Genomic DNA, 11,777 nt, shown 5'->3' with positions numbered 1-11,777 from the left:
AATCATATCATTGTTTGTAATGGACTAAATAAATATCTTCTTAAACCTTCATGTTTTAAAATCTTAATAATTCTAGATATTAACATATTGTATGAAGAAAGTCATTCTTAAATTGTTTCAAAATAAATTATTTCAAAACACTAATTGTTAAATCCAGATTTACTTCCAGAAACTCAAGCGAAACTCAAGCAGTGAAAACTGCATTTGAAAATGCGAACACTTATTTCACCCATTAAGTGAACTCTACAAGTAGAATGAGCAAATAAAAAGACTAAGAGAATAAAAATAATTTTTAAAAATAAATGTTTTATGCATTAAAAATTTTAAATAATCATTTAAGCTATAACCTGGAGAATACTGAGGAGTTCTTTTGTATTGTTTCTGTGTTAAGTACATTTTATTTGGTCAAAGACAAACAATTCATTATTTCTACCGCTTACAAAAACTAATCAAACTGTGTGATGAGGCCAAAACAATGAAAAAGAAAGGGAAAGTACTAACTTACTTTTGATGATCTACATTGATTCATAAGATCAATATACTGGTTTCTTCCTATGCCAAGAAGCCTTAGACCTGAAAAAAAGTCTTTCCTTTAAAAACATTTAATATATCTTGAAATCTCAACACGCTCACAAGTGACTGTAGGAAAAACCTGAGCTTATGTTCATCTTTCAATTACTAATCAAATATCAATATCAAATTAAAAGGAAGTCTTCAAACAAAACATAAAAGCTAAACTTTGGGAGAGATGAAATCAAGCTGACACTTCTAACAAATAAAACATTTTAAAAGCAGAAGTCCTGCCAATTTTAGGAAGTCAAAATGTAATTCTCAGCGAAAGCTTCTTAAACAACAGAATTATGACACATTCAAAATACACACTTTGCCAATGTAAGCATAATAAAACAGCAGCAAGTTACTAAAACTGACTTGCAAAATACTGTGTACAAGTTTTCCTCCCACATTTAATACACACACAGCCCAAGTATCAGAAAGAACTTCATTCTCTGGAAATATATAGATTAGTCCTATTTTTCTGATTCTACCACTCTCAAATATTCCTCTCTTAGACATTTAGAGTAAATCTTACACATGCGTCTGGTATCATCTGATAAAATTCCCACTAATTATGTTGCTTACTGTTTTCATTTTTCACATATTTCAGGTTACAAACACACATTACAATATTAACAGATGACAGGATGCACAAAGACACAACCTAAACATTACCTTCTTCAGCACAATTAAATACTTACAGTCAGCAGCAGTAAAATTGGGCAATGAATCATAACTTTTCTCACTGTTCATAATATCCTTTTAAAAAGAAAAAAATTTTTAATTTGAAATCTAAAATGTCCTTAAATAAAAATGTGTATAACTACAATATTATTATAGCCAATAACAATGATTATTACAGGAAGCAGTGAGATCATAGTTTGGCTACCTAGAGCATACATGCCACCCTGTGGCACTTTCCACACGTTCCCAACCTGGTAATTAAAGGGCAGATTTTCGGGTCTGGGTTTCTTACGAGGCTCTCTACGAATCCCAGACAGCTGCCCCATAACCTCTGCCCTGTGGAAGCTATGTAAGTAATACCTCTACTAGAGCTCAGGGTTCCAGCCTCTCCACATTTCATACCTGATCCTAGATCCACACCATGAGAGACAGCCAAATAATGTGCCACAGCTCCATCAACATGCACTACCAATAAAGACTGTAACCACTTAGTGGCCTTTGATCCTGTAAGTCCCAATTCGTAGAAGACTTAAACTTTGTATCCAGCTTTTTCTACTCCAATCTGTTTCTCCAATAACAAACCCCTGCTTCCTGTGGCGACAAGGCCCATTTTCAACCCAGGAACTATACCCAATGATATAAGAACAGAAACCAGAATGCAGCAACCATGTGGATGTAACTGAAACGAAAGCTGGTAAATGAAACAAAAACTCCACCTATTTTAGCTTCCAAATGTGTGGACTACACTAGAAAAATACAGAGACAGCAGTAACTATTCTACTTCCTGATTAGCTGTCCCCTTCATTGTGCTACCCTGGTTCTTCACTAAGGTACCTGGGCTATCGGGCCTCTCGCTTTCCTCTAGTATTTCCTCCAAAAGAGGAACAAGGGATGCATGGAACTGCAGAAGCAGCCCACAAAGGAGGGGCTTTTGTAGATAAGCGAATGGAGCGAACAGCAAAGGACACATCATAAGCGGGGCTAACCTCATGTTACCATAGGTTCCCAACTCCTTTAGTTCTAGGCTCCTCTCTGCTCTTCAAGTGGCTAGTGAGCCCCAAACAGGAGCACTCAAACATAAATAAAGAGCAAATGAATACTAAATAAATACTGCCAATCTTTCATAAAGCTCACTTGAAAACAGTATACAACTAGTATTAAAGTTATCCAATACTAGCCTAAAAGCTGTCTTTGGAAAAAGGCTAAAAACTAAAAGTTAGTAATTATAGAAAGAGATTAACAACCAAGACTACTAACATATTTCTCTTTTCTGGTACCTGTATTATATAATATTGGGACTATGTCATCATTCATTTGTCAGACAGTTAGTGAATACGTAAATATATTAATTTTCTTTTTTTTTTTTTTGAGACAGAGTCTCGCTCTGTCACCTGGGATGGAGTGCAGTGGCACTATCTCGGCTCACTGCAACCTCTATCTCCCAGGTTCAAGCGATTCTCCCACCTCAGCCTCCCAAGCAGCTGGGATTACAGGTGCACACCACCACGGCTGGCTAATTTTTGTACTTTTAGTAGAGATGAGGTTCACTATGTTGGCCAGGTAGTCTTGATCTTCTGACCTTGTGATCCACCCACCTTGGCCTCCCAAAGTGCTCGGATTACAGGCTTGAGCCACTGCACCTGGCTGGCCTAAATACATTAATTTTCTCAGAGCCTAATGTTCAATTCTGTCACCCACATTTTCAACCTTAATCATGTTTTAAAAAGCAGTAAATTTTACACAGATTCTGCTAATATAAATGACTGATCAGTGCTACAACAGCACAAAGGGTCAACAGCACCTTCAAGAACCAGAATAGAAGCAGACACCTTCCCAATGTAAAAATATCAATAAGGATAAGTACTTGTACAGCGTGGCTCAAACAGTTAACTTGCCACCAATAGTCCTTTTTACACTTATAGTTTAGAAAGAGTGTCCACTGTAGATGACAGCTGAAGAGCTGGTGCACACCTGAAAAAGTCTCAGACATGTAGTCCCATCCCATTCCCAATGGTTCACCCACACTATAAACTCACCTCCATAATCCCAGTATAATATGAAAATGGTGTTATCCTCAAGCCCTTCACCATAATATCCGATAGATGGTAAGGGTACAGCATGAGATGATCTCGGCTGTACTTTAGCAGTTCCTCATAGTATCTGCGTTCATCTTTCTTGACATGTTTAACTGCAGAAAAGAGGGAAATTGTCCAGTTTTTTTTTTTCAGGTTTCTTACAGTTATATATTAACTATAAATACTTTACCAACCAACAGTAATTTAAAAGAAAAGTATGTAAGTTACAAGAGAACAAACAAAATATTCTAAGTTGGAACAAAGAAACAATTGTATCACATGAAATAGATTTTAGAGTATAGAAGTAAAATGTGTAATAGGACAGATTAGTAGAGAATAATTCTTGCCAAATGAGAAAACAAGCAGGGAACTACCAGCATGCCCCACCCAAAAGGTACAAAACAGAAGGTTAATTGAATTGTATTCTTTTTTTTTTTTTTTTTTTTTTGAGATGGAGTCTTGCCTGCGCCCAGGCTGGAGTGCAGTGGCCGGCTCTCAGCTCACTGCAAGCTCCGCTCCCGGTTTCACGCCATTCATGCGTCCTGTCCTCAGCCTAGGGACCTGAGTAGCTGGGACTCACTAGGTCGCTGGCCGGCCATCGTCGCCCGCTATGTGGTGTTGTATTTTTTAGTGAGAGATGGGGTTTCAACCGTATTAGCCAGGATGGTCTCGATACCTGAACCTCATGATCCCCGCTCCGTATCGGCCTCCCAAAGTGCTGGGATTACAGCTTGAGCCACCGCGCCCGCCTGATTGTATTCTATTTACTTTACAAGACAGCCCCAAAAACAAACTGAATGCTTAGTTTTCAATGAAGTCAAATCTATTTTTTAAATTATGTGCTGTTTTTTTCATTTTTACATGTAAAAACCCTCTGACTTTCATGGGAAAATGTTCAGGAAAAAAACAATATCAGAAATATTATGCTTAAAATAAGAGTAACAAACAGGAGCGAAAGACTACCAGAGCAACAGAACAGACTAACCAAAATAATCTGATCAACAATTTTTTTTTAGAAAGAAGAAAAAAAAACCATGGAATGAACTATGTTTAAAATGTGTCCCAATTATTATGGAAAGAGTTTTTCACATTATTTGGAAAATTTATGAAGACAACTCAAAGTCAAAATTACTAAGAACTAGTATACTTTTCTTTTATGGCATATTTTCTTGCCTCAAGCAAAAGAGGACATTTGAATTAGGATTACTTTATAGATAAAATGAGTCTTTAAACAGTACTCTAAAAATAATTTTTATCAGAAGTAGAATGAAAAATCTACTTGCTAATATAAATTGTTGTTAGGTGGAATGGATCAGTGTAGAGTTTCTTAAAGTCCGTACATGGAATAATTTCAGTATTACAAAATATGTATTGAAAAGAAAGATTCACGAATGTGATAAAGCAATGGTCAGTTCCACCCCAATATAAACATGCCTCTACTTACCTAAGTTATTTCTATATCGTAACTGATTGCGGATACTGTACAGGACAACCTGCTTTTCATATTCTCTCTGCGAATTTCCAAGACTCTAGAAGAAATTTCAGAAAGATTTTAAACAACTTCCAAACTGAACAATAGTACTATTTTCCCATAGCATTTTAAAACCACGACCCCAGTTTTATCCTGGCATCTCTAATTTCCAGAATTAAATAAAAAATATTTTCTTAAATATTATTATACTACCTTTCCTGCTACAGTATTCAGAGCAAAAATGTAACGTATTTTCAGTCTGCCTTCAAGAGTTTACTAAAATTATCCTAAGTATTTAATATCAAATAAAAACCAGTAGGTGAGTATAACTTCACTTTAGTTAATACAGAGCTAAGTTCTGCTTATAAAGATTTCCTTCCTGACTGCTATGTTAAGTGGACAGATAGATGGTTTCCTGCCCCTACATTTATTTAAATTTAAGAATGGCAACTAAGGACAGATACATCCCTCTTTGCTAATTGTTTGTAACTGAGGGTTATAATTATTAAAGATTAGGATTTCTGGAGAATTTACATTTAAATGTACATAAGATTGTTTCTTAAAAATGCAATGTCCTCTGGCCTCATTAGAAAGCATTCAGACAATTTTAGAATTCTGATCTATTTTTAATAAGCTAAAGTCTTTCTAGTTATGCACTTAGTGTTTTGTTGCAGTGTTCATGAAAGCAAACAAGTTTGCCTGATTATAGTTAACATTATTATTCACTGTGTATTATTCACCGTGTATATGTACTATTCATTGTGAGACCATAAACTTAATTTAATATATGACTGCTATCCCCCTTCTAATTTCTAGGTATGGTCTTTCCAACATGCTATAAAATGAAATTAGACATCTTAGGAAAGCAATGACAGAAAGATCAGAGGATTTAGTTCATCATATTTCTTACTCATAGGTAAGCCAAAACCAAAGAAGGTCCCTACATCTTTCACTTAAGGCAATCTTCACAATAAGACAGATGAAACTCACATCTAAGTAAAGTGACCCATAACTGGACCCATTTGTAGGTAATATTTTAAGGAAAATGGAATATGATGTGTCACATTTTAACTGTACAATTATGTGCGGGTGGCCCTTGGACAACATGGGTTTGAACTGCATAGGTCCATTTACACTGGGATTTTCTTCCTCCTCTGCCACCCTGAACAGCAAGACCAATACTTCCTGTATTTCCTCCTCCTCAGCCTACTTGATGTGAAGACAAGGATGAAGACCTCCATGATGAGCCATCTCCTCTTAATGACTAGAAAATATTATGATTTTCATAACAGCCTTTTCTTTTCTCTAGCTTATTTTATTACATTAGAACATATATTAACAACATATACAACATACAAAATATGTGTTCATCAACTGTGTTATGGCTGAGGCTTCCAGTCAACAGTATAGGCTATTAGTAGTTAAGTTTTGGGAAAGTCAAAAGTTATACATGGATTTTCAACTGCACAGGGGTGCAGCACCCCTAACCCCATGTTGTTCAAGGGTGAGCTTTCTTCCTGCATCTAGCTTAGTTTATCACAGGCTAAGCCAGAACTCACAGTAGAACCAGAATGTATGTGCTTATCTTATTTTCATCTGTCTTAACATTATAAGGGGTTAAGAGTAGATCTCATTGTAGAGAAAACACTCTACCATCCTCTTTGTAGCATCAATGCCAGGATCGTTGTACTGACAATATTTAGAGGATTCAAAATAGCACACTTTTAAAGGTTTTCTCTGTCTCTACTACTAAATGAAAGTCTCTTTCTCAGGGAACACAAATACACATGCATACTCACACAAGCACACAATTTTGCTAAAATCTAACCTGAGGTTTTGCTCTTCTGTTTCAAAATAAGTCTCTTAATACACTACCTATCAAATTTGTAAGCTTTGGCTTTCAGCATTAAGCAATGACTGATCCTGAACGTATCAATTAATACACGAGTGAACACAAATTTCTAAAACCCACATTAAAAGTTGGCTTTATTCTTCACTAGCCAAGTATGTAATATAAATTGCTTTATTCTGAGATTCTTGGGCTCCCCTCCTACTCCTACCCCACATCTCCCACCATTCAAATTTTAAAACACTGTTGCCACTAGAGAAGGTAACTTTTTAAAAGGAAGAAAAAAAAAGGCATTTTACCCTGAGACAACTCTAGCCCTGCAGAAATACTGATCAGGTCTGACAAATGAAGCTGGGCTGCATATAAAAGGAACTACATCAGATGAAACTGCGAGGTAAGAATAAGACACTAGCTCTAAAGCACCCATCACAGATTATGCTAAAAGCACAAAGATTTTCTGAAAACTTTGCTCCTACAGACTCCAATCCCAGCATATACAGCCCCAAGTACACCCCCGAGCCCCATCAAAAAATTTTTAAAACTGACCCTTCTTGGATGATACAGAATCTTATTACAAGATTTCCCTTAAAATAAAAGGACTATTAATTATCTTGAATAAAGAATACATGACATTGGTAAACTACAGAAAAAATCCTGATATAATGGCCCCATCCACAATTTTTAATGTATTTTTTAAAAGTCTATCATGACCCATACCACGTTTTTTAAAATGTCCTCTCATCCACATAAAAATGAATTAGCTTAAAATACATTTTTTAAAAATCTAAATCACCTGTCCCCAGGTTACAGAACTGGAAAATGAGTCATTTCCAAAGTAAACCCATCAAAACTTACTGGAAATGACATCAAAGTATCTAAAAATCTATCATGCCAAAAGACAAATTCTTTCCATACAAGGAATATTGCCCAAGTTTAAACTGACTGAGCTTTAGGTGCTCAGCCACAAATACTTACTAAAAGCCAAGTATGTGAGAGGTGCTCAAGGTACAAAAGCAAAGCCAGCATTGTAACCAGAAAATGCACCACAGTGGGGTAAGCTCTAATGGGTGAGGAATACAATGCAATGGTAAGATAGCCTAGGGGCAACCACCACAGATTTAGGTCAGGGAAACCTCCCAGGAGCAGTATCTGAGTGAGAATCAAAATAAGCTATTAATATAAGCAATATAAAGGAGACAGGCAGTAATAAGGTTGGGTTTGCATTTCAGAAGCCTCAACCCCAGAATAGCATGAAGAATGCAGGAGAAAGTCCTATTCTAAGAGCAAGAGACCAGAGAGAAGGCTGATACAGTAATCTCAGATGGAGCTCAGCCTAGGGAAACAGTGATTAGACTACAAAAGGTCCTTGGAAGTAAACTTGTACGGACGGGTTTTGCAACATCTACAAACGGCCAACCTTATCCTAAGCTAAAATAGCCACTGTTTCAAGTGACCTTAAAAACAAAAACACACTTAATTTCACATTTAGACCTAATTTAACTGTCCTGTGATTATTTTTAAATAGTCATGACTACGTTTTAGAAACTCTTTTGCCAATACTAATTAAAGTCAAATATTCATGTTGGATACAACCTCATCACTCACCTTTCTTCCAGTATGCTACATTAATTCTGATGAAGAGTACAGAAAAAACAGAAACAAAGAAAAGAAGAATTGTTTGTTCTTCTTGTGTCTTTGGATTTGCCACAAAACCCTAAAGTACAAAAGTGTCCTTTAAAGCCTTTATTCAAGATTAACAAAAGATATTTATTCCTTCAGGTTTAGAGCTTTGTTCTCTCAGTTAAAGATAAAAGCTACACGGGCAGCCACTGACACCCAAGAATTCAAGTTCTTTAAATTTATCTTTCTTGCTTTTTGCTATATTAAAGTGAAAGCATTTTCTTGGCCACATGATGCATGACCAGAACCTTAATATTCACCTCCTGGCACTACACCCCCAAGAGAGGAAGCGAGCAAACTAAACTAAACTATAATAATCCTTACACCAGCTTGGCACTGTGGCTCACGCCTGTAATCCCATCACTTTCGAAGGCCATCACTTTCGAGACGGGTGGATCACGAGGTCAAGATATTGAGACCAGCCTGGCCAACATGGTGAAACCCCGTCTCCACCAAAAATACAAAAATTAGCTGGGCGTGGTGGCGCGCACCTGTAGTACCAGCTACTCGGGAGGCTGAGGCAGGAGAATCGCTTGAACCGGAGATGCAGAGTTTGCAGTGAGCGGAGATCACACCACTGCACTCCAGCCTGGGCAACAGAAGGAGACTCTGTCTCAAAATAATAATAATAATAATAAATATAAATAAATAAATAATCCTTATATACTATCACTACCACCATTCCAAACTTCCCAAAAATGCCACTGCCGAGCGCCAACAGAAAACTGAATTTCACTCTCGACCACGTATAATGTGAAGGTCAATCTACGACCAGAGCAGCAGTGCCTTATCTGTAGCCCATATCACTACTTTTGTAAGACTTAAAACCACCTGCTATGTTACGTATTTATTCATTTATTTGTTTACGTCTATCTTTCTTTAGTAAAATGTAAGCTCCATGAAGGCAGTCTTTGTCTTGTTGACTGTTGCAAATTGCCTGCACCTAGAGCAACACACAGCACCTAGTAGGTGCTCAATAAATATCTATTAAACAACTGAGTAAAACAGACTAAAAAAAAATCGAGCATTAACTTTCAAAAACCTCATGTCATTCTTGTTGAAACACCTCTGATAAACCTATCTTGTCTGGAGGATAAAGTCCAACAAAACAAAGCACACGAGCCCCTTCAAAATCTGGCCCTGACCACTTTCCCAAGCTCATCTGCTACCAGCCCCACGCACTCAAAAAACTTCAACTCCAAACATATCAATCCAAACTCTGGTGATACAGTCACTTGCTACTCATGAGACATGTTCTTTCACTCATACAAACTTTGTAAAATGACTTTCCCTCCCCACTGGAAAAATCTTTATTCCCTCTTATTTAACTCTTATTCGTCCTCCAAGGCCCAATTTAAGTGCCTGCCTTACAAATTCTTCCAACTCTCCCAGGATAATTTCTCCCTCCCTTTGCTCTCACATACACTACAACGGAGGTGTGTGTGAGCTGCTATCATCCTGTATCGTATTCGTTTGTTTCCCATCCCTTTTCCACCATCCTGAAATTTTGGAGGTCAAGGACCGTGTTTAAAATCTCTATCGCAGGTGCCCGGCTGAATGGAGGCTGCTGGCAAAGGCGTCAGTCGAGTCCTGTGGACACCATGCTATCAACCAACACAACGGCACCGTCCTGGCCCTGTGGTCCCACAGCCGTCCCCTCCACGCCCTGAGCTGAGGGTCTGTCTCCCCAAGACCACGGAGGGGTAAAGGAAGGGAGTCAGCCGGGAGCAGCCCGCTCGGGCCCCACGAGCAAGGCAAGCAGGTGACCGCTGGGCGGGCCGAACCCGTCAGGGTCCCAGTCCCAGGTTCCGGCCGTACCTGTCTCACGTTGGCCGGCAACTTGTTCCAGGGGTAGTTGTGCCGGATGTGGAACTCCACGTCTATGTTCATGATGCCGTGGCCGCGGCGGGGGCCGCGACCGCGACCCACACTACGCCTCCCGCCTGCCCGCCCGCAGCCTGTCAGCGGAGCGCCGCGGGAGGCCCCGTGCCTCACACTGCAGAAGGCCCAGGCTGCCCCATGGCCTAGGCTCCCCACCGTTCTGTGCGGCCCGGGCCAACAGAACACAACAGCAGCAGCGATGGGGAGGCTGGGTCGCCTGAACAGCTCCAAGTTTCTTCCTAGTTTCGGTCCGCCGGAAATGGCTCTGGACATACGTCACTTCCGCCCGCTGGCGCGCGGCCGGAGGGGCGGGTCGCGGACTGGCCTCTAGTCACGCCCTCTAGCCACGCCCTCTACTGGCTGCGGGGCGGGGCGACGATGAGGTACCCGGAGGTGCGCGGGTGAGCGCCTCTCCTCGCGCCGGCGCGCTTCGTCTCCCGGTTTCAGTCTCTGAGTGAACGGCGATAGTCGCTTGGGTTTGCGTTGCCGTTGCTGATGACCCAGTTTCCTCAAATTGTGAAGCCGGAGGCACTGGGGTCGGTTTTCAGAGAAAAGCGACCTGGGAAGCGGGCCGGCAATGGCTGGCTTTACATTGGAGTGCGGTGAACTCACGGGGGTTCTCCACAGGCCAGCCCCGAACCCGAGCCAGTGAGACGGGGCGTGGAGGTGCGGGGGACCGGTCCAGGGCCCTGGGGGAAAGAAAGAATCTCTAAGTCAGATCTTGCACCGGGTTGAGCTAGAAGCATGGGCAGTGGGAGAGCAAAGGTCTGGTAAGCCCTCTTCCCTTCCAGGGTGCGCTGCACGTCACTGGGCTTCACTTCCCAAGAAGATACAAATTCTTACAATGCAGAGATTCAGGGAGCTGAAACTTTAAACAGTGGTGCTGACAGGTGGAGGCAGCCCACAGGCAACCAAGGAGACAGAGACCCTTGCCAACCTTTGTCATGCAGCCTGTCGGTGTCTGCTTTCTTCTGCTCCACACAAATGCCTCCAGAGTCACTTTTTAAAAGCAGAAATCCAGCATGTCTTCATTTCAGATGTAGTGATAAGGTCTTTGGGAGTAATTTCTTCCAGAAGTTGTTACACTGCCTTAGCAAACCCATGAACATTATTCCTGGTAGCAACCAGAGAGACAAGTTCAGTGTTTCTGCAACTGTTTTTCAGTTTTTAACAATGGTTTTAAGTAATGTTTTATTATGCACTAGGAGATGTATACTTAGAACTTTTTGTAAGATACCTAGCTCAACACCTCAACAGCTAGCAAGTCTGATGCTTAGCAGAAACACCATTATGTCTGATGAAACAAAGGTGACAAGTACACACTGCCCTTGTTTAGATGTTTTGGTCTCCTGTTATCCAACTATAATAGCCCAAAGATAAGTGCTTTGAATCTTATGTTTACAGACCCTCATCAGCATAGCTAAAGTTAACTGAACTCTAACCGCGAGACATTTATTCAACAAATATTGATTCCCTGCCCGCCATGTATTAAGCCCTTGACTTGGCAATGGATTGTTATTCCTCACAACCCTGATATTCCTACAACAGTAACCACTGTTACTATCCCAGTTTGATAGAGGAG

At 40.0% G+C, this 11,777-nt stretch overlaps 1 protein-coding gene across 2 annotated transcripts in view; it reads right to left on the bottom strand.

The window, feature by feature from the left end:
• The window catches only part of FAM91A1 (family with sequence similarity 91 member A1), a 54,869-nt gene extending 44,399 nt beyond the window's left edge, over window positions 1-10,470 (bottom strand). For both annotated transcript variants that reach the window (XM_017855891.1, XM_017855892.1), the window contains exons 1-5: window positions 10,133-10,470; window positions 4,759-4,843; window positions 3,276-3,427; window positions 1,257-1,314; window positions 506-573 (exon numbers count right to left, since the gene is read on the bottom strand). In XM_017855891.1, coding sequence (XP_017711380.1) covers window positions 506-573; window positions 1,257-1,314; window positions 3,276-3,427; window positions 4,759-4,843; window positions 10,133-10,468 — 699 coding nt within the window. In that variant the 5' untranslated portion in view covers window positions 10,469-10,470. The remainder of the gene's footprint in view (window positions 1-505; window positions 574-1,256; window positions 1,315-3,275; window positions 3,428-4,758; window positions 4,844-10,132) is intronic.
• Window positions 10,471-11,777: the final 1,307 nt, after the last annotated feature.

The sequence above is a fragment of the Rhinopithecus bieti genome, unplaced genomic scaffold (genome assembly GCF_001698545.2).
Source record: "Rhinopithecus bieti isolate Rb0 unplaced genomic scaffold, ASM169854v2 scaffold_38631, whole genome shotgun sequence".
In the NCBI taxonomy this organism is placed as follows: Eukaryota; Metazoa; Chordata; class Mammalia; order Primates; family Cercopithecidae; genus Rhinopithecus; species Rhinopithecus bieti.
The sequence above is the reverse complement of the archived record's forward strand: the minus strand, read 5'-3'. Positions and strand labels throughout refer to the sequence as shown.